The 23407-nt window shown below is 47.5% G+C and overlaps 1 protein-coding gene across 1 annotated transcript in view; it reads left to right on the forward strand.

Annotated features, from left to right (window-relative positions):
• Positions 1-4917: 4917 nt before the first annotated feature.
• The window catches only part of DEPDC1B (DEP domain containing 1B), a 53877-nt gene continuing 35387 nt past the window's right edge, over positions 4918-23407 (forward strand). Inside the window, exons 1-2 of the mRNA XM_004583725.3 lie at positions 4918-5062; positions 6008-6273. Of these exons, the coding sequence (XP_004583782.2) occupies positions 5015-5062; positions 6008-6273 (314 nt within the window). The 5' untranslated portion in view covers positions 4918-5014. The remainder of the gene's footprint in view (positions 5063-6007; positions 6274-23407) is intronic.

Genomic DNA, 23407 nt, shown 5'->3' on the forward strand with positions numbered 1-23407 from the left:
GGGTGAAAATGAAATTAAATTCATCTTAACGATTTTTTTTGAAAATTCATTTTAATAAATTTTTGTGGAATCAGCTAAGGCTGAGAGTCAACTTTCTTGGAGGGGTCGTAATCTAATTCAATGTATATGTCAGTTAGTACAAAACCAACCCTAAGAAGGAACCAAACCACAATCAGGATGTTGAAAAAGAAGCCAAATGCACAACTTTATCAATCTCATTCCTGGTTAGGGTTATTGGAATAAATTTATGTAAGGTTTCTGTCTCCTTCCCCATCTCCTAAAATAAACTTTGACATAAATATGTGTGAGATGCTACTTTATACTGGAAAAATTCTTTTCATTTCCAAAAGGTTATCAACCACCAAGCCAACGAGCCACCTAATGAAGCCAAATTCCAAACACAGGCTTTGGTGGCAGAAGGTCTGGGGTGGGTCCACGTTTTGCTAATTAACTGAAGGAAGTCACAGAATTTACTTGGTTTATTTATTTATTGAAACAGAGAGAGAGTGATCGATTTTTCTATGCTGGTTCATTCCCCAAATGGCCACAAGCTTGGCACTCCATCTAGGTCTCCCATGTTGCTACAGGTGCCCAGCTACTTGGGCCTTCTGCTTCATCTCTCCATGCGTTAACAGGGAGCTGAATGGGAAGTGGAGCAGCTGGGACTTGAATGTGTGCTTTGTTCTGATATGGGATGCCAGCAGCGCAGGCAGTGGCTTGACTCACTGTAGCACCATTATTATATCTTTAATATAGTTGGTAGGAATTAGCCATAATTTGACCATTAATTCTTAATAGATAAATCATAGATACAGATATTTGATTAAAACATACATGAGTTTATCAGATAAAAGACAAATTTGCTTCTATCAGTGTTTATTTAACAGGTTAGCGAGGCAGAGAGAAGACAAAGAGGGAGAGAGAGAGAGAAAGAGAGAAAGAGAGAGATATGTTCAAGTTGAAAGCCACATGGTAAACTCTGGAAATTTCCCTGTTTGAGCTTTATTCAACCGAAGGTTAAAACAGTTAAAGCACTGAAGCAAAGACATGTCATTTATTTTAGAAAAATGGCATGAGGATCTTCTATAGCTCTTCCAGGGCTGGAGTAGGGTGGAAATGAGAGGTCCTTAATCTTTGGGAGTTTATATTCTAGGTTACAGCAATGATGTCAAGATGAAATTTCCGGAGTCTTCCTACTCAGAACTAGAACTTAGCATACTATCCTTTCATAAGGATAAATAACAGGGAAACCACTGGTAATAAATTCATCTGCATTTAAAAAATGTAAATAAATGCTTAAGTACAATTATGCCAGAAAACTATCATTAAAACAGGCAAGTATTTGCATCTGATTATAAACAGAAACTGAATGTTGTCGTCCTTTTGTCATGCTGCTTTTACTGCCATGTTGTGGAGTGATAGCTCTGCTATAGTCTTCAGAAGGCACTTCAATGTGTGCTAAACAGTCTAACACATATTCAAATCACTTGCAAAACAGAGTAGGCTCTAGGCACAGCTACCTGTAAACAGAGTTTTTATTTACCCGGAAGCCCAGGGGGACACTAAAAGGCCACCAGGAACTAGGGACAACTGCTGGTTGTGTTGTCTAATGTAAGGCATCAAAGGCCGTTTAGCTCCCCTAACTTCTGGACAGAAAATGCCAGTAGGTCTCTCTCGCAGTTTTAGAAATCAGAAAATAAGTCTCCAAATGTCTAAAATGCTCTCAGAAGGTGAAACCTATGTATTGGATAACCATTAATCAGATGATAAAAATAAAAATTCTAGGTCCATGTAAGTGCCTTTCAAGATGGGGTGCCTAACGGAAGATTCCCGTCAGTGGGTGGGAGGCTAGAATGGAGCCTTGCTGGTGAGCTGAGGGTGCCTGTGGAAGAGCAGAGGCACACCCATGCTGGCAGGGCACAGGGCAAAGGCTGTGAGGTGGAAACACGGCATGCTGAACCAACAGAAGGAAGATCACCTGAGCCAGACCAGAGGTCAAGAAAGGACCATGTTGTGGCATAGCCAGTTAAGCCACTACCTGCAAAACAAACAAGCAAAAAACAATGAGCATTCCTTCACCGAGCATTGGTTCTGGCTGCTGTGCTTCTGACTCTGTTCCTTCCTAATGCACTTGGGAAGGCAGCAAATGATGGCCCAGGTCCTTGGGCCTCTAACCCAACTGGGGGACCCAGATGGAGTTGTCAGTTGCTGGCTTTGACCAAGTCTAGCCCCGTCTGTTGCGGATGGAAGACCTCCCCTTCTCTGTCTCTCATTCACTCCGTAGCTCTGACTTTCAAAAAGCTAAAGTAAATATTGTTAAACAAAGAAAAATATCCGGAAACCTGAGGTCTTTCATAGCGAGGCTGAGCACTCTCTCAATGGTCCTTATGTGATGCCGAAAGCCTGACAGATGATCACAGCCCCTTGGAAACTAAATCCACAAAGGCTGTTTCTGTGGCCTCTGATGTACGGATCCTCGGAAGACAGGCACGGATCTTAGCGGATGGCTGAACAATCGTTCGAGGAGGTGGCATGAGTTTTTTTTAGCAGTTTCAATCACTGCTATATGCATCCTCAACCCCTACGACTCCATAAGACAGTCATCAATATTTCTGTCTTACCAACGAGTAAACAGGTGTTAAGCTGTTAGCTTGCAGTTCTGTCCCTGAGCTTGTATTTCTAGTTTCACTGCAATTGAGACCCCAAACATTGTGATGCTATATAGGAGGAAGCAGCATAAGTTAAGGGTGCACGTTATTTTGTTATCAGATCCTAAGCCCACCACCATAACAGGTCGTGGTTGGGCTCAGATGGACAAGCCCCTACAATTTGTTTTAAATTTCTTTTTGCCAATGGCACAGTTCCCTTTGGTTATCCTTGCAAACAACAAGCAGATCTCTCTATGGAGATATTAAAAAAAAAAACCCAACAACTGTAATATTCACTCATTAGAAGTTAAAAAAACTACCTTTACAGATTTTTCTGATTACAAAAATAATACATATGTATCATTCCAGAGAGAACAAATGCCTTACTCCTAGTGTTATTTTTCTTTCTTTTTTTTTTAATGGCTTGAAAAATATTTGATTTCAAAGGCAGACAGGCAGAGCGACAGAAAGACCTTACATCCACTAGTTCATATACACTGGGGCTGGGCCACGCCAAAGCGGAGACCGAAATTCAGTCAGAACCACTTGAGCCATGACCAGCTGCCTCCTAGGGCACGTAGCATCAGGACGCAGGAGCTGGAACTGGCAGCGGGAGTGAGAATTGAACCCAGGACCCTAAAATGGGATGTGGGGATTTTACGTGTTGTTTCCAACACTTGCTTTCCCATTAGTGCTTTTGAATGTAGACTATATCACGTCTTTTGGTTCTTTCTAAAGTTTATTTATCTGAAAGAATTACAGGGAGAGAGGCAGAGGGAGGGGAAGGAGGGAGAGAGAGAGAGAGAGAGAGCTTCCAACCGATGGATCCTCTGGCCACAATGGCCAGGAATGGCTCAGAGGCTTCATCTGGGTTTCCCAGATGGGTGACAAGCGGTCCAAGCACTTGGGCTATCTTTTGTTGCTTTTCTCAGGCTATTAGCAGGGAGCTGGATTGGAAGTGGAGAAGTGGGAACCATAAAAACGTTGTCGATAGGTATCCTGGCCTTGCATATGGCAGCTTTACCTGCTATGTCACAAGGGTAACCTCTGTAATTTTATCAGGTCTTAGCCCTTCTCCCTGAATTTGCACTTCCTGTCCATGCCTTGCTCCTTACTAAAGAAGGATTCCCTAAAGTAAGGAAGACATCTGAGTGCAAGAGTCACCATTGAACTAACACCTGCCTGGTTAATATCCTGATACTAGACCCCATTTTGAGATGCTTCAAACAAAATAACAGCCATTCACCTGTAGGTGCCAGGCCAACTGGAGTCTACTTTAGCACGGTGGCATCTTCAGAACCTGCCAACCTCTTAGAGCTCACCAGTTGGGGGCAGGTCCCGCACAGTGGTGGCCAACTACATACCCATACACAGACTTATCACTCCATGCTCACCTCCAACTTCAAGAATCCAACTCTGAATCCTGTGGAATCCGGGAATGGGAATGGCTTGCACCCAGGGCTTGGGGTGGTACAACAGTAGCAGCTATATATAGATATCTATATATATCTACGTCTGTCTGTCTATCTGTCTATCTATCTATCTATCTCAAGCAATAAATGGCAACAGGTGGGTTAAGGTAGGGTTCCTAACTGTTACTGGGCTACCATTGTAGGAGGTCCTATGCTGGGTACTCACTGAAATGAGTAGAGTTGAACTTTGAATTCTGGTTGCAAGGGTCTAATGGGGTGACCTCCTTCGTCCCTTTGAACAACCTGGATTTGGAATTCCTGGAGGGAGGCAGGTGTGTGGAGAAGAGCGTGTTCTAGGCAGCACAAAAGGACTCACAGCCCCCCTCACCTTCCCCAGCCAAATGCCGGAATCTGACACTCTGAAACCAGGCATAGGATTCAGGTTCGAGGCCTGTGGATTTAATGAGAATAAAAGGAAGCAGAGTCGGGTTCCTTTCCAGGTTCCTATTGCTCAGACACCCCATCTTGTGGCTACGCGCTCTTCAGCGAGTTTTTGAATTTCTTCCCTTTCGTATACACACTATCAAGTCGCTACATTTCACCACCAGCTCCAAGCCCCGGGGCGCACTGGGCAGGGGAGGATGCAGATTTCTCCCCGCAGCTGGAAGCTGGGCTGCGGGTACGAGACACCCCACTTTTCCTTGACCTTCCCGCAGACTTCATGAGCCTCGGGTTCCAGCGAGGACTGGTGCGCAGCAGCCGGTCGGAGCCTTAGCACCAGCGGTGGCAGGAGGCCTGTCTCCGTGGAGACGGCGGCCGGGCCCCGCCCACTCGGCGAAGTTCCGGTCACGTGGCGCCCGCGCCGCCCAATCGGCTCCCGGAGCTGGCACGCTCGCGATTCAAACTGCGGGTCTGCTGGCTGGCGCGGCCGAGGCCGCCTCTGCGTGCGGGGCTATGGAGCACCGCATCGTGGGGCCCGGACCGTACCGGGCCACCAAGCTGGTGAGTGAGTGAGTGTGCGGGGGCGTGGCCCCCTGGCCGGGAGGTCCCGGGCTGTGGGCGCGCGGGGCTGGGACCGCGGTGTAGTGGACCGTGCTGGACCGCGGTGTAGTGGACCGTGCTGGACCGCTGGACCGCGGTGTAGTGGACGGTGTAGTGGATGGGGGTGGTGGAAGGGCTGCCCTGGCCTGCAGTCGGGCCGGCGGGGGTGGGCGCGCAGCTTCCTGGGGAAGATAGCAGGATCTGGGCCATCCACTGGGCTTTCTGATTTAGAAGCTCTGGAAGACCAGGCCAGCGCCCTCGGCCTTTGTCCTCCGGGATGTTGAAACGCACTCCCCTGGAGGCTGGACTACCCTTGCCCCGGACGTCGGACCCCCGGACCCGAGGGCTGCCCCGCCCTCCCTCGGTCCTGCCCTGGTTTGCGGCTGTCCAGGCAGGGCGTGTCCCCTTCCTGGGTGACACCTGTTTTCTAACGGTGCCAGGGCGGAGGTGGGACGCTTTGGGCTGGGTTCCCGGCCCTGAAGTTTCTGTTAGTGTCAGCACCTGCTTGAGGGAGGCCTCAGCCCGCTAGGGATGGTCCCAAGGAGCCTTTGCAGCTCCTTCCCTGACGGGCCACAGAGAAAGGTGCTGGAAGTTGTTTCATGATTGACCTTGGAACAAATGATTTTTGGTGATTTCTGCCACCCGAGACATGACCACAGTGGAATAACAGGTGACAGCCTGGTAATACCCTTGGAAGTTTGTAAGAGAACTCTGTATGCAATCTTAATGATACTTCCAGGGGGAAAGCAGTTCACGCCTTGGTGTGTCTGGCACTTTAGGCTCCCTCGGGCTCGGGAATGTCTTACTACTCTATGCGCGCTGTTGAATACACATGAAAGGTGGGAAGGAAATTTGGGATCCAACTGAATATACGCATCGACTGACTCAGTGCCTTTTCCTTCCCAGTGGAATGACACTGTGGAGCTCTTCCGGGCCAGGATGCCGTTACGGAAGCATCGCTGTCGTTTCAAGAGCTATGAGCACTGCTTCACGGCCACCGAGGCTGTAGACTGGCTGCACGAGCTGCTGACGCACAGTCAGAACTTTGGGCCCGAGGTGACTCGGAAACAAACGGTCCAGCTGCTCAGAAAATTCCTGAAGAACCATGTCATTGAAGACATCAAGGGAAAGTGGGGTCAGGAAGACTTTGAAGACAACCGTCACCTCTACAGGTAACGGCGACACAAGAGTGGGGAGAAGGAGTGAAGGCTTTAGCACTTCCCTTCATCCACTGAGGTGACAGCTCCCCTGGGGTTTGGCTCAGGGCAGAGCTGGTCTGTGTCGCCAAAATCAAAACCAATGGCGCTTTTCTGGGCCTCTTGGGGCACATCAGGGCAGTCTGTACAGGGCTGTTCTGGCGTAGTGGCTGAGGTGCCTGATGTTTAACCGGCTCAGAATTGTGCTTGAATTCTTTGGGGTCTCGGAGCAAGCTTGAGCACCCAGTTTATTTTCCCGGAAACATATTTTGCTTTTCAGCGATAGTATATGGAAAGGCACCACTGGATAATCCTGGGGAGGTGGAAATTGATCTCTCTGGGTCTCTCCATCCCCTCCCCTTTTACCATGCTTCTCCCTGCTGGTCAGGAGATATTCCTATTGCTTGGAGGTGGAGGGACCCACCCCAGGTTGAGGTCATGGGAGCAAAACTGAAGAGACTCAGCTACGGAGAGTCCTGAAGCATTGAGAACTCGGAAAGGATTGGAAAATGCACCCAGAATGTAGCCCTGTAAAGTCTGCTTCCCTTCCTCCAGCACAAGGAGTCATCCCCACAGCTGGTGAGGGCGTTTCCCTGGAGCAGATGGCCGAGCAGAGAGAACCTGGGGGTTTTTTTGGAATGACTTTATTGTTGCTGTCTTGGACTAACTGCCGGGAAAGTCAGAGCGAGTGAGGGTGATGGCAAGTGCATGGGGTGAGCACCAGATCCTGTTGTACCTTTGGACTCCAGCATCCTCTTGGAGTCTTCCCGCAAGTTTCCAGCAGCTGGTAATCGTGCTTGTCGTCAGGGTGCCATCACTGGCACTGCACCGGGCAGTTGTTTCTGCTTTGCTGATCCAGCTTTTCATTAGGCTTTTGGGTGATCTGACTCTGTTCTCAATGCTTGTTAGCATCAGACATTGGGAGTTCTAGTCCTGATTCCACATGCTGCACTTTGCTCCGGCCAACTGAACCAGTAACGTGGACAGGGAGAGGGTCTGGGGATGAAGCACTGACAGCGGACCAGTGATGGTGGAAGTCTCTCTGAAGCCTTCTAACCCCCCAAGTCCTTTAGCCAAACAATTGGATACCACTGAGTCCCATTAGTCTAGGTGTTTTTAGCAGCAAGCCCATTTCCTGTTACTGCTCAGCTTAAGGAGTGCTAATTAACTCCTTAGCCCACAACAGCACTTTATTGGGGATTCTTCATTTTTTAAAAAAGGTTTGTTTTATTTATTTACTTATTTAATTGGAAAGGCAGATTTACAGGGAAGAAACAGAGAGGAAGATCTTCCATCTGCTGGTTTACTCCCCAACTGGCCGCTGCGGCAGGAGCTGAGCTGATCTGAAGCCAGGAGCCAGGAGCTTCTTCTAGGTCTCCCATGCACGTGCAGGGTCCTGAGGATTTGGGCCGTCTTCCACTGTGTTCTCAGGCTCTAAGCAGGGAGCTGGATGGGCAGTGGAGCATCCAGGACACGAATCAGTGCCCATAACAGATATTGGCACTGCAGGTGGACGATTAGCCAGTGGAATCATTGCAGTGGCCTTATTCTTAAATGATTATTGGGTAATTGATTTCTTTTCTCCCATCAAGATGTAGCTGGAACACTTTTGCAAGATTTCTCTGGCTGAGTAACTTCCAGTCTGTTCTGTGGTGACCTTGAATTGGGTAGTTTCCATTGAGTTTGAGGAGGCTTTCTGAGACCTCAGCAGAGTAGAGTTGGAGCATGTTCTGGCATTTGAATGTGTTTCACTGCGGTATTGAGACTTGACACACATGGCCCTTTAAAAAATAGAGCACACAAACACAAGTTATACATTAAGTACCTCTGTTTTGCCTCTCTCCCTCTCTAGTTTTTTCTGGTTGAATAGTTGTGAATGAAGGGGAAAGTGCTTTTTTTGGTTACTGATGTTTTTTGTAACTTACCGCCTAAAAATTAGCTTTGGTTTTCCCAAGTGGAAGTTCCTGTAAGTTAATTGCTGACTTTTGCTATTACCTAGATTAATCTGGGATGCGATCTCTTTTGACTTGTAAATCATTGGTCAAGGTGCCCATGCCTTGAATGGAGAGTGAGCTAATGAACTAGCGGCCCTGTTTCCTGCAGACGGTTGGGCTCTGGTCACCTTTGCTCATGGTCATTAACGGGGTGTACCAGTGCTCCAGGAAGGAGCCTCTGGCCCCCCAGCACTGTGGCTCCCACTGCAGTCCTTATGTGCAGATTCTCCTGCCAGGTGAATGTGAATGCTGGGAGAATCATGAGCTAGAGATAGGCTTGATGTGAAAAATAGGTGTGTGTGTGGAGGCGACAGGTTCGGCTCAATGGCTCAGCAGCTAAATCTTTGCCTTGCGTGCACTGGGATCCCATGTGGGCGCCAGTTTGTACCCTGGCTGCCGCACTTCCCATCCAGCTCCCTGCTTGTGGCCTGGGAAAGCTGTAGAGTACAGGGACCCTGTACACATGTAGGAGACCTGGGAGAGGCTCCTGGCTCCTGGCATCAGATCAGGATGAAGCTCTTTCTCTCTGACTTTCCTTCTCTCTGTAAATCTACCTGTCCAATGAGAAATATATATATATATATATATATATGTTCAACAAAATATGTATCTAATATAATATATTAACACAATGTGCAATATTAGTATTTATTAATATTGATATAATATAGCACTATGATATATATTTAATAAAAGAAAAGTAGATAGGGTGAGGACACATCCGTGAGATGGCAGGGTTTAGGCATTTTTCCCAAGTATGGAGCACTGTAGGGACGAGCCTCTTTACAAGAGTGGAGGGATTGTGGAGGAGGTCCTGCTGGAAGGACGGGAGCGAATGTTCTGGAGCACCCGAGAGCTTTCAGAAATAGTGCCTGGAGATGAAGGCGGTAATACCTACTTGTAAAGGTTAGGAAAGTCCTAGGGCCACAGTTACTGACGGTCCAGTACCAGCCGGCCACTAGTGGAAAAGCCGGGATTTGAATTGCAGTCTGTGCTGCTTTCCCGTCGCTGAGAGGTCAGCTCATCCGATGAGCTAGTCAGTGAACGCACAGAGTAACAAGCAGATCCAGTGTCAGCAGCACGGGCTTGTGTTCCCGGAGTTCTTGGGCTGTCCCAAGTGGCCTGTAATGCACATTAAATGAGTGGCTGTCTTAGGAAGTTCCCAGAGGTGGTCAGGGAAGGACCATCAACCTGAGAAGAGCCAAGTGTTTTTGCCTGGCATCTGAGAGACCACGTAGGCAACTGCATCCTCTATCAGAGTGCCCAGGTTCAAGTTCTCATGCTTTTCTCTGCTGTGGTGTCCTGCTGGTGTGTACCCGGAGGCAGCAGCTGGGCTTGGCTAGGATGGCCATTCAGAGGGTCACCCAGTACATAGAAGCTGTCAGGGGGCAGGTGCGCTGACCCAGCTGGCTGAGTCTCTGCCTCCAAGTTCTGTCATCTCATATAAGTGCTGGTTTATGTCCTGGCTGCTCCATTTCCCATCCAGCTCCCTGCTTATGGCCTGGGAAAGCAGACGAGGGGGAGTCAAGTCTTTAGGCCCTTGCACCCATGTGGGAGACCCGGAAGAAGCTCCTGGCTCCTGGCTTTGGATCAGCTCAGCTCTGGCCATTGTGGCTTTTGTGGCCATTTTGAGGAGTGAACCAGCAGATGGAAGATCTTTCTCTCCATCTCTGCTCTCTGTAAATCTACCTTTCTAATGAAAATAAATCTTTTTTATAAAAAGTTATCTGTCTTCAGACAACCAGATACTTTTCTGTTTGAAACCTCTGTACAAAACTCCAGGAATGTTCCTGTTTAACAAATTCCTTTTCCCATCTGTTTATGAGAGCAGATGATCGTGTAGTTATTTATTCATTTTAAATATTTATATATTTATTCAAAAGAGGGAGAGAGAGAAGACGGGAAAAGACTGATGTATCTGTCTGCTGGCTCTCTTACTAAGCGCTTGCAGCAGCTGAAGCCAGGAGCCAGGAAAATTTGGTCTCCCACACGAATGGCAAGGACTCATGGACTTGAGCCATCATTTACTGCTTTCCCAGGTGCACAAGCAGGGAGCTAGATCAGCAGTGGAACGGCCTGGACTTGAACTTGGCATGCCTTTCTGATATCACAGATGGTAGCTTAATGCGATGTCCCGTGATATCAACCTCTGTAATATTATTTAAACCTAATTTAATAATGTCAGTAAACGTGTGCATTGTGCTGATTTCTCAGTGTAGGACTGTTTAATGAGAAGGGAGTTTGGCCTGTTGTAGATCTGTGGCTGAAGGCCTGGTGGTGCCACTGCCCTTGGCCCTCGACTTCCTGCCATTCTGTTCTGACTTACCCAGCAACTGGCTCACTGGGAGTGCTTGAGTTGTACTGTGGAGGGGCCATTTGCACTCTGCTGCCCTGCCTGCTCTCCTCACTCCCTTTCTTCCCTCTCCTCTTTTCCTTTTTTTCTTTCTTCTGCATTGTCATTCTTTTTTGGGGGAGGGGGATTAAATATCTATTTATTTTTATTGGAAAGTCAGATATACAGCGAGGAGGAGAGACATAGAATAAGAGCTTCCATCCACTGGTTCATTCTCCAAGTGGCTGCAATGGCTGGAGCTGAGCTGGTCCGAAGCTAGGAACCAGGAGCCTTCTCCAGGTCTCCCAAGCAGAGCAGGGTCCCAAAGCTTTGGGCCGTCCTCGACTGCCTTCCCAGGCCACAAGCAGGGAGCTGGATGGGAAGCAGGGGTGCCAGGATTAGAACTGGTGCCCATATGGGATCCTGGTGCGTGCAAGACAAGGACTTTAGCTGCTAGGCTACCGCGCCGAGCCCTGGGATGTCATTCTTATGTTCCCACTTGAGAATCTCAATCTCAACTTCATGCTTTACGCAAGAATTAACTCAAAGTAGAAAATGGAGTTAAATGTAAAACTATGTCTATTAGAAAAGATGAGAGCAAGTGTTTGCCCTAACATCTAGACGGGACACCACAAGCACCATTCCTAAAAGAACCACAGTAAGGTACAACTTCATCAAGATGAAAAACTTTTCCTGTGCGAATGACCCTAATGAGAGGCTGAGACAGCAAGTTGCAGGGAGAAAAATCTTTGCATGTCACAAGTATGCCGGTGAACAAGCAACGAAATATCCTCCCCAGAGATGTGCAGATAGCAGACAAGCACTTGACAAGGTGTTTAACCTGGTCGAGTATTAGGAAAATATAAATGAAAGTAACGAGGAGATACCACCTGATGCCTCTGGGGGTGGCTGAAATAAAATGCCGGTGGTACTGAGTGCTCGTGGGGGTGCAGAGCAGCCGGCCATCCCGGACACTGCGGGGGAGAACTCCATCGCTGCCCACTTGGCCAACAGTTTCATGTTAAAGTTAACAAGTGCATTGACTTTTTCTTAAGCTGAAGATTTGGAAAGTGTCTGTACTGCTAGCAAAAGGAATCCCCATTTACATTGTGGCTTGTCATCATTTAGATTTTTTGTTTGTTTGTTTGTTTTTCCTTTATGGGCTCTGAAAATGTTGTTCCTTCCCTTTTTGGGGCCTGCATCTTCAAACTAATGGACTATGTGCTCCCTCTAGTGGGCGAGTTTTAACTTTGCAGGGAAGCGCAATGCGTTTTCTTTTTTTTTAAAATTTATTTATTATTTTTAATTCATTAATTACATTGTATTATGTGACACAGTTTCATAGGTACTTGGGTTCTCCCACCGCTCCCCAAACCCTCCCACCATGGTGGATTCCTCCACCTTGTTGCATAACCACAGTTCAAGTTCAGTTGAGATTCCCCCATTGCAAGCGTATACCAAACATAGAGTCCAGTATCTTATTGTCCCGTCAAGTTCAACGGCTTCTTAGGTATACCCTCTCTGGTCTGAAGACAGAGCCAGCAGAGTATCTCCCGATCAATTAAAAGCTCCAACATACCATCAGCAAAAATTTACATCATTATGGAATTAATTGACATGGTAATGAGTAACCAATATGTTAAAAGTAAATGTGAGTTCTTAACCACCTTCTGTGACCACCTCACTGACATTTCAATTTTAGTTTATACACAACATATAACATACATAACATAACATGTTATACATAACATCATATCATCTTAAATTAAGGCAAATATGTGGTATTTAACCTTTTGGGATTGGCTCATTTCCCTTAGCATTATGGTTTCCAGTTTGGCCCATTTGGCCACAAAGAACTGCATTTTGTTTTTTTTAATAGCTGAGTAGTATTCCATGGAGTAGATGAACCATAGCTTTCTTATCCAATCCTCTGTTGATGGGCATTTTGGTTGCTTCCATGTTTTTGCAATTACTGATTGTGCTGCTGTGAACATAGGAGTGCATGTTGGTTTCTCATAAAACAAGTGTTCTGGATATATTCCTAGGAGTGCTATTGCTGGATCATACGGTATGTTGATTTTGAGTTGTTTGAATGTTTTCTTTTGTTACTCATTTCAGCAATGCCAGGTTCTTGTCCTGTGATGAACTGGTGAAGTTCTTAACCTTCTTGGGTGTCAGTTTTCCCAGGTATATAGATTGGCAGGGATGAACTAGATCTTCAAAGTTCTTTTTAATACCCAAACTAAATTGCATGCATTGATAAAAGATTTATTTATTTACCTGAAAGGTGGAGTTATAGAGAAAGAAGAGAGAGAAAGAGGGAGGGAGGAAGGGAGGAAAGGAGAGAAAGAGAGAGGGAGGGAGAGAGAGAGAGAGAAAGAAAGAGAAAGTAGAAATTGCTGTTTCAACACTGTTTCATTCCCCAAATGACCACAGTGGCCGGGGCTGGACCAGGCCAAAGCCAGGAGCTAGCAACTCCGTCCAGGTCTCCCATGTGGTTGTCAGGGTCCTGAGCTTTTGGGTCATCTTCCACTGCTTTCCCAGGCACATTAGCTGGAAGCTGGATTGGAAGTGGGACAGCTGAGACTCAGATTGGTACTATCTGGGATGCAGGCAGTAGCTGAGCTGGCTTTGCCACCATAGCAGCCCCATGTTTTTAAATACTGAGTATTGCGTATTTCCCAGTCTAAGACAGTAGGGGAACTAAAAAAGAATATTGTATGATTTTTTTCTCTCTCTCTCTGACTTCATTTATCTCTTTTGGAGAGATGAAGTTTATAAACATGAAAAGTAAGTAGCAAAACCAAGACTTAACTACCTAGAAGAACCTATACCATTAGGCTGTGCAGCTGAAAGAAATTTTTGTTTGACCAGTATAGTGATTTTAGTCATTACTGATTTTTCTATCTCATTTTAACTCATCTTTCAAAAGATTTACTTACTTATTTGCAAGGCATTGACAGATTGAGAAAGAGAGAGATGGGTCTTTTATTTGTTGGTCCATTCCTGAAATGAGCACAGTGGCTGGGAGCTGGACCAGGCCAAAGCTGGCAGCTTCATCCAGGTCGGCCACATGGATGCCCGGGGCCCAGGGAGCTGGATGGGAAGCAGAGTGGTTGGAACTTTAGGTGCTCGGATACAGGATACCACATGGCAAGGGCTGGCTTAATTTCCAGTGCCACTTTTAATTTTTAATCTTCGTTAACCTTTGTGGAGGGAGGCTTTCATGTGGACTGATGGACACATGCAGTCTGAAGGTTTATTCCCATCATTGCCAGCCTCCCTGGATCTCTTTGCAGGTGCAGCCGATGTTAATAACTTCTAGTACAACATGCTTAAAAATTGAAAAAACTGGAAGTCTTTGTGCATGGGGCACACTTACTCATGTGGCCACACTCCCCACCATTTCTCTACCATTGTATACCAGAGGGCCAGTATGAATTGCTACTGTGACCCAGTTTGCATGGCCTGGAGCATTTTGGGAACTCATGGAGCAAGAGATAGGAGAAGTGGGGAGAACTGCATTCTGAGTTCTGAGTTGGGTAGGGTCTGGGTCCCAGAGAGTGGGAAAGGAACGGGTGGTACAAGGCCAGCCCCGGGCTGCCCCCTAGAAGCACGTCCATGAGCTTTGCTGAGCCAGGAAGGAAAGGCGGGCATGGCTGGAGACAAACTGTGAGGCCAGCGGTGACAGAGATGACTTAGGTGGGGTCTCAATGTGGCATGGACTATCACTTTAAGAGAAAGCAACCAAGGCTAGTGTTTTGAGCAGGATAGAAAGTGCACTGACTGAGTAACAGTACATGGAAAGGTAGAGGACCTGGGGAGGTGTTAATGGAGGTGGTGAGCGGTCATGTTCCTTGGGTGGAATGCTACTGTTGGGCCTGATGTTTTCCTTCCAAGCCCCAGGCTGGACACTGGGACGACCCTGCATGTGATCATGAAGTCTCACTTTGACAAAGAGCTTTTTTGAAAGTGGGTTATTTTTTTTTTTAATTATTTATTATTTAACTTCAGTAATTACATTGTATTATGTGACACAGTTACATAGATACTTGGGTTCTCCCCACCCCTCCCCAAACCCTCCCACCATGGTGGATTCCTCCACCTTGTTGCATAACCACAGCTCAAGTTCAGTTGAGATTTCCCCATTGCAAGCGTATACCAAACATAGAGTCCAGTATCTTATTGTCCCGTCAAGTTCAACGGCTTCTTAGGTATACCCTCTCTGGTCTGAAGACAGAGCCAGCAGAGTATCATCCCAGTTAATTGAAAGCTCCAACATACCATCAGCAAAAATTTACATCATTATGGAATTAATTGACATAGTAATGAGTAACCAATATGTTAAAAGTAAATGTGAGTTCCCAGCCACCTTCTGTGACCACCTCACCTATACTTCAACCGACTTGCTGTTTTTATCAATAATGTCTATTAATGTTTGTGATGCTTGGCATTTCTTTATTGAGCCCTGAAACTTTAGTGTTGTTTTTTTTAAGATTTGTTTTATTTATTTGAAAGAGTCACAGAGAGCAAGCGAGGGAGAGACAGAATTAAAGTCTTAAGCCAGCTAACAATCCCAAGACCCTGCCTTGCTTCAAGCACACCTACGGCGTCTGCGGGCATCTCATTGTCCCGGTGGCCTTGAGTTGGTGCCCCTGGATGTGCATGCATGTTTCAGAATCACCGTGCCCTGCTCTCCCACACTGCCCGCGGCCCAGCTTCTGGCTGCGGAGCACAACCATAAGCCAGGCCATGGGGGGACTCGACCCGGCCCTGCTGTTACCCCTTTTCAACTGTTTGGTGGGAGTCGCTGTGGATGTGAGCCTTGATGGAAGGCAGGGCCGACCCATAGGTGGGGGGGACACTTCTCTTCCTGTCCCTAGCACTCACGGGCCTGCCCCTGTCTATCCTTGCTCCAGCCTTGGATGAGTGAGAGATGCCAGTGGGAAGGGATGGCTTAGGACTGATGACCGAAGGGAGGGCCTGAAGAGCAAGGACAGGTGTGTGTGGATGCAGAGCCATCCAAAGAGCAAAGCATCCCACCGGCGCGACTTTTCTGTGATTCCTGCTGTGTGTGCTGCTGGGCCTGCTCTCCCTGCCTCTCATTCCTCACCCTCCACCCGCTCCGTTCTCTTGATTTGGTAGTCCGCATTCACCTCCCCCAAACATGTGCCGATTAACTTAGCTAGGATTCATCTCTGCTGCTTCATAGCTGCTAGGTTGATCAAACAAGCAGTGCCTGTAGACTTTTTAGGTCTAGGAAAGAGTGCAGTGATTGTTCTGTGTATGTGGACTGCACGTGGGTAAAGCAAGGAGCATACTGTCTTAGAGCAAGCAGAGATTCCGAGGATGGATTCGAACTCAGGATCCTTGTAGGCCTTAATGCCCAGGCACAGAATCCAGCCAAGACATGAGTTCCCACACCAGCCTAGGGTTTAAAGTTACATACTGAACTAATAACCCAAACTAACCCCATCTGTGTGTGCAACAGGTACTTGTGTGTGTCGAGGTGTTAAATATGCTGAGTTGTACAGGACAACTGCTGCTTATTGATGCACTTTTGTTTTTAATGTCTGTTTTGGGACTTTGTTGATTTGCTTATGATAATTTCAAATTTGTGTTGTATTTGTTTATGATCCTAAGCCTTCATTTGTGCCCACAGCTCCTGTGTTTCATCATAGTTTCTGTCGGGTTTTTATAGCTTCTACCTCTATGTTTATTTTTTATTCACTTGGCCTTCCCCAATGTGCCTTTAAAATTTTGTTCTTGCTTTGTATCCTTCCTTGGGTTTCCTGAATTCACAATGCCTGGTTCTCATTCATGAGCTTCGTGACTCAGGGAAGGGTGCACTGGAGTTCAGAACAAGGGAGCTGGCCCCCCACACGTTCCCGTTTCGGACAGAAGAGAAGGCTGTTTGGGCGAGAGAAGGTGGTGGTTTGAATATTTCTCAGGCATCATTGACCTAGCCATAAAATAACAAGGATCATGTGGGCTTTATTCCATTTTTCTCTGGTAAGTCTAAACCTGGACTTAACACTTAGATACGGGTTACAGTAGAAGTATCAGAGTTCAGAGGCAGGGTGTAGCAGTCACTCTGACTTTGTGCAGTGATCCACGCACAGAGGAGGGCTGGGAGAGGCTTGTGTATCTTCCCGTGACTGCTAAGAAGTGTGGGGTCCAGCTAATCAGCCTGTGCAGCGGGTACCCCCTCAGGATGTCACCAGCTGATTGTCACTGACCTTCTCGCCTACTGGCAGTTTTTTTCTGAAACTGTGGGGACTGTGTTAATTAGATCATCTCCAGTGTTGCTTTTTCTTCCCAGTCCTCCATCCTTTTCTCCTCTCCTTTCTTTCTCAAGTGTTCTGGAGTGCCTGCTGTATGCCAGGCATGGTGCTAAATCCCTGAGAAGCGTGGTTTTGTCTTCAAAGAATTATAGTTTAGTTAGGAAGACAAAGAGTTAAATGAGGGTTAACTTGTAAACGCTGAGACCGGGATGTGGAGTCAGCAAACTAACTTTGCTTGATTCAGAGACTCATTAGCTCCCGAGGTTAACCTTGGAGTCTGCATGCATCAGCAGATGTCTGCTGGGCAAGGACAGGAGAGAGCTGCCTTAAGTAATCCAGGAGAGAATCCAGGAGGCACCTCGCGTGCCATTGTGCAGGGAGTGGGGCAAGATAAGGCAGGGCAGGACCTCCCCAGCACCCAGCACAGTGCCTCCCATTCATTGGGAAAGGAGTCCAGGGGAGAGTGCTTGAGTGAAGCAATAACCACCCCACACCTGCTGTGCACTAAGGCGGCTCAGTGCTTCCCACGGAAAATGAGCTGTGAGAGTGGTGAGGAAGTCATGGGAGCTTGATAATGGAAGCATTGCGGGGCTAGGGACCCCAGTTTCTATTATGGGGTTCCAAGAGCTCCCCCAGCCACAGGGGCTCCAGGTCCTTGTCTTCCTGTGTGACGGGATGCAACTAGCTAGAGGTGAATAGAAAAGCAGGGCGTGTTGAAAGGCAAAGGGATGTGTTCAGGCCGTGCGGGGCTGGGGTAAGAATTGGGGTGGGGCTGCCGTATAGATCGTGATCTCTGAGGTGTCAGGGGATCTGGTGCCTGAGCTGACTGAAGGAGTGGGAGAGCCGAGCCAGCCGTGTGGAATGGGCACGGGGCTGGTGGGGGGGAGTTGAGAGGATTTGTGGGGTGCACGTGGCTTGGGCGTAAACAGCGCTGCTTCCCTGTCCCTCCATGACTCCCTGCCTAGCCCACAGCAGGACTGCAATGCATCTTGTGTTTGGGGTGAGGGGGTGCAGAGTTCTAATTCTGGTGCCCTGTCACTGCTGCCTAGGTCATCTTTGGCACATCTGCAACCTGACACTCTGATGCTCACAAAGGAAGAGTACTAGCATTTCTGTCTCTACGATATACTGACTGGCTGCCAAGGTGAGATGTGAGTGCTTGCCGAGCTCCTGATGCTCGGTGTTCAAACTGAATGTGCCTGTTAGAGATGCTGTGTAGAGTAGCTGCCAGCAGGGGGAGCCCAGGACACAGGCGTGGCAGGAGTCTTCCGTTGTTGCTTCACTGGACCAGGGCTTAGCAACTTTCTCCTGCAAAGGGCCACGTGGCGAATCTTCCCAGCCAAACAGCCTAGCTCTGCCACTGTGGACTGAAAGGAAAGAGAGACCATATGCTAAGACCTGGGTGTGGCCATGCTGTAGTGACACACTGGATTCCCTGAAGACGCTGAGGTCTGGTGTGCAGGCCACACTGCTAAACCTGACCACAGGAGGTAATTTCAGCTTTTAAAATAAGATTTATTTATTTTTACTTGAAAGGTAGATTTTACAGCGAATAGGAGAGACAGAAAGAATGGCTGGTTCATTCCCCGAAAGGCTACAACAGCTAGAGCTAAGCTGATCTGAAGCCAGGAGCCAGGAGCTTGTTCTGGGTCTCTCATGTGGATACAGGATCCCAAGGCTCTGGGCCATCCTCCACTGCTTTCCCAGGATATAAGCAGAGAGCTTGGACATGGACTAGTACCCATATGGGATGCTGGCACTAGCAGGCAGAGGATTAACATACTTCACCACAATGCGAGCCCTTAATGTCAAACTGTTTATGTCTCTTACTGGTAATGTCTGATCCTTTGGGATCTTTTGGCCTGCTGATGAGTCACAGTCAAACAATCTTTTGAGGAGAGGAAGGCTTCGTTTTTATTTCATGAGCAAGGACACAGGAAATGTGTCTCAGATGTGCTTTCCCACTTGAGGGAATAGGTAAAAGCTTGGCAGGCTGGCTGAGGTGCTGGGCAGGATCTCCCCACAGGCTTCCCTCAGTAAGAACAACATCCTTTATTTTACACAAGAAACAAAATGATAGCAAATCAGTATTGATGACACCATGCGTGATTGTTACACAAGCAATTTATTATTCGTCACAATGGTTAGATTAGGATGTGGCATTAACGGTTTATTACATCACAATTATTTGTATGACAGCAGTAATGATGATATCACAAATGTGGTTTGTGACAGAATGCTTTTCCTTAGAATCTCAATTTATTATGATAACACAAAGCTGTTTTACAGAACAAGTGCTATTTTATGACATCATAACTGAAACTTCATGCTTGTCCTTTGTAATATCTTGATTGTGACCAAATGGTGATGTTTTATTACATCATGACAGATTTTTGACCTCACAATGGTTTTATGACCTCACAATGTGTATGAAATATCAACATTAGTTTATAACAAGGAATATTTCTAACATCACGATGTGTTTCATTATATCACTATGCAGATTTATGATATCACAATTGATTTTTTTTTAGATTTATTTTATTTTTATTACAAAGTCAGATATACTGAGAGGAGGAGAGACAGAGGAAGTGGAGCTGCCGGGATTAGAACCAGCGGCCATATGGGATCAAGGCGAGGACCTTAGCCACTAGGCCACGCTGCCGAGCCCTATCACAATTGATTTTGACAATACAGTATTTGATTTTGTAACATCAGAGTGTGAGGCTATTTAATAGAATGGTATTTATTTATTTGTTTAATGATGCAGTTCCATAGGCCCTGGGGTTTGGAAGTAGAGGTGCATACTGCATTATTTCTTCACATCTTGATATGATAGTTTATGACCAACCCCCTTGGCTGTGCATAAAATGTGGAGTCTTTCACATAAAGAACAGAGAGGCAGAACAGTAGGCTTTGTGGTTCCGCAAGGGGAAGCGGCTGGACGGGCGGCCCCGTAGTGTCAGCTGGGTGGTTTGCAGCAGACCATCAGATGGGTGAGTTCAGACTCACACGAGACTCTGAGTTCAGGTCTTTCGAGAAGCAAAGGGGATGCTGGGAGACGAGATTAGAATGTAAGGGAGTGAATGCCAGGGGCAGCAGGGGAGGCACCTGGAAGGACACGGGGAAGGGAGCAGGGGTCCCTGGAGGGCTGCTTATGTTAAAGCAGCTGGGGGGAGAGGAACTGGGGGTGATTCCAGGTGGAGCTGGGTTAGACAGAGTTGCTAGGGCGGATGCCCTGCGTCTTGTGGTAGGACTGGCTTGGCTCCTGCCAGGCTGCCGGCAGCGTGGGGCAGTGGGCAAGAAAGTCTCGGGATCCTGGTGGGCTCTGTACGTTTCTGGTGCTGCACAGACCCTGCCTCCTTGTATGTGTCCGTGACGCCTGCTTCCTGGGAAGCCTAGAAGCTGGACGTGACTAGAAAGACTGCAGCATCCATGTGTGGCTGCAGTTTGGCCACAAGGCTGGCCCTGGTGTCTGCACCTCCCTCCTCCCTCTGTCCTCAGCCAGTGCTTTGCAGGTTCTGGGCGGTTCACCTGGTAATGCGACCCTGGACCCTTGGCAAGCACGCGTCAGGCAGAGTCGTTCGGCTGTAGGTGCAGTGTTGAGTAAGCACCACCCTCCCTCCTGCGGCTCAGGATCGCTCACCCTGCCGTTCTGAGTGGGAGCCACCGCGGCGTAGTGGGGGCGCGAGGCTCAGGGTTAAGGGGCAAGGTCCCAGACCCAGCGGTCACGAGGCCGCCCTGTGTCTAACCTTGTGTCCAGTCAACCTTGTCCCTGACACACATAGTGCGAGAACGCCAACTCTGTTCCTTTTCCAGACTGTTTCGGTTGTTCTAATCCTGTTGCCCTTCCATATATGTTTTTGCACGAACTTGTGTATCTTAAAAACTCCTGGAATTTTGAGTGAAATCGTGTAAAATCATAAGATGAGTTTGGGAAGATTTAGTATCTTGACAAAATCGAATCTTCTAAATCAGGAAAATTTAGTGCTGGTGTGCTGCTTCATTTATTTAGTATTTTAAATCTTGGTGATGTTTTGTAGTTTCAATATGCAGCTCTTGAACATTTTTATTTGATTTACATCTGAGTAGTTCATTTTCTGTTGTGTTGTAAAGAGCCGTTATTTTCCGTGTCATGCTTCCTTGAAGTCACAGGCAGCGGATATGTTTTTCTTCTGTTGCCAATGGCAGTTGTTTTCCGGACATTGTTGATCTAAATCGGAGTACCTTTCAGATGCCCTCACATCTCCTCCTCTTGGAATGGCTCAGCTGAGGGCTTGGCGTTGTGATCTAGCGGGCTGGGCTGCGGCGTGTGAGGCTGGCTCCTGTATGGGGGTGCTGCCTGGTCTCCGCTGCTCGGCTTCTGTCCCAGCTCCTGCCGAAGCCCCCAGAAGGCAGTGCGAGACGGTCCGAGTCCCTGGGCTCCTGCCGCCAGTGAGGAGGACACCGAGCTTCTGGCTGGGCCAGACCAAGTCACTGTGGCCATTTGGGGAGGGGGCCCTGGCCCTGGGTGGGAGATCTCTTCTGACCCTCCTCGCCTTTATTCTGCTTCTCAAATATGTGGATGGATAGATCTTAAAAAGTGCTCATTTGGCTCCTCTACTCAAACGGAATCTCTGTTCCTGTGGACTGAACAGGAACGATTTTTGAGTGTGGCGTGCCCAGCTCGCTGTCTGGCCACTGTTTGCCTGGGCTGTTTGCCAGGCTCCTTTCCTCAAGTGTGTTGTATTCTTGTACATTCAAGCAGTATTGTGACGTGTACTCGTTTGTCAGTTTTCAGTATTTGGTCTTAGGATGCTGTGTGCCTCTACTGGGTTTGAAAAAGGTGTTGAGTGGAGGAGCACAGTGGGACTCAGTAAATTACTGTGACACACAAGATTCTGGGGGAACAACCAGCTCTTGTGATGATCAGTATCCAGTTTATTTTTGTCGTTATTTGTTTATTTTGATTGCTAAGAGGCAGGTTGGCAAAAACTACTGCTGCTTCAAATTTCTGTTAATGTTAAAGGAGTCTTAGCTTGTGCATACTGGAAGAAACACTTTAAATCATTGTCTGAACAGATCTGTCATTCTTGGGCCAGCGTAGTGGCATAACCAGCTGATCTTCCACCAGTAGTGCTGGCATTCCCGAGGGCGCACTGGTTCTTGTCTCGGCTGTTCTACTTCTGATCTAGCTCTCTGCTTGTGATCTGGAAAGGCAGTTTGTCCTTTACTCACAATGCATCAGCTGGGCAAGGAAAATCTACTCCTAAGATAGCTTTTTCATCTTATAATTGTGGTGCCTTTGAATGTCTTGGTCCTTCCCTCATGGGATTTCATCCTCGTGTCAGCAGCGGGTGGTCTTTTTTCTGCCAAGGGCCATTTGCGTATTTATAAATACACTATTTGCAGACTCGACAAAATCACCTCCTTAAAATTAGGCCTGCTATTTAAATATATTGAATTTTGTTTCCACCTGTGGTTGCCTTGGCAAGGCCAGATCAAATGATGTCCCAGGCCTTAAGAGGGACACAGGCTGAATGTTCCCCACCCCTGCTCCCGGTCAGCCCCAGGTGGGTAGTGCCTTTTGGGGTTTAATCGCCTTAGGGTAGTTGCCCTTCTTATCTGGTAGCCAGCTCCCCGAGAATGAACCTCTCAAGGACAGGTATTCCCAATAGGCAAGAAAACTGCCTGGCAGCCAAGGTGCCTGCTGGAAGTGGCGCAGCATCACTTCTGCCGTGTTCTGCTCAGCAGATCCATCAAGGGCACACATTCATGAGGGGAGAAAAAGCCTTCTAGTGGTGGGACAGTGTCAAGGTCCGTATGGGATGGGAGATACTTTTTTGCCTTCCTGAGAAAGTGTACGCTGTCATGCTCTGCCTCTGGCTCGAACCACACCCCTTTCCTTCAACCACGTTCATTGTTCCCATCAAGACTTGACGTTTCATACTGGTTTGCCATCACTCGCTGGTCTGCAGCACTCCCGAAACACAGTTAGGTGCTTGTGTGCCGTTCCCTGGTCACAGCAGTTCTGCTTCCTGGAAGTGGGTCTATGTGATGCCTGGCCCTACCTCCCCGACTTCTGGGCCTCTGCGTTCCAAGTCATTCTCCGTTTTCTGTAAGAAATGACCCCTGTCTGCAGTGGAATGACTTTCTAAGATTTGACTTGCTTCTAAAAGCTTGGCAGTGCTGGCTGCCGTTTTGGTTTTGAAATGTTCTAGGGGATACAACCTTCAGTTTTTGATTGTGCTAGTGCTGTTATCTCAAGAATGTTGAGCTTCCCAAGTTTTATCGTGGTTTATTCCATCTGGTAAGATTACACATACAGGCCCCTTTGAGACAGGCTCTAGTTTCTTGTTACAGTGCCACACCCAGTTTTAGGAGGCTGTGGTATACTACAAAATGTTTGCCTTTGATTCCTACCACATAGTTCCTAAAACCCTTGGGATTTCCTGTAGGATCAGAATATCTTTTTTGTTCATAATGAGCTCTTTGGTAACTCCTCAGTTTATGCCAATGGA

This window comes from Ochotona princeps, chromosome 23 (genome assembly GCF_030435755.1).
Source record: "Ochotona princeps isolate mOchPri1 chromosome 23, mOchPri1.hap1, whole genome shotgun sequence".
Lineage (NCBI taxonomy): Eukaryota > Metazoa > Chordata > Mammalia > Lagomorpha > Ochotonidae > Ochotona > Ochotona princeps.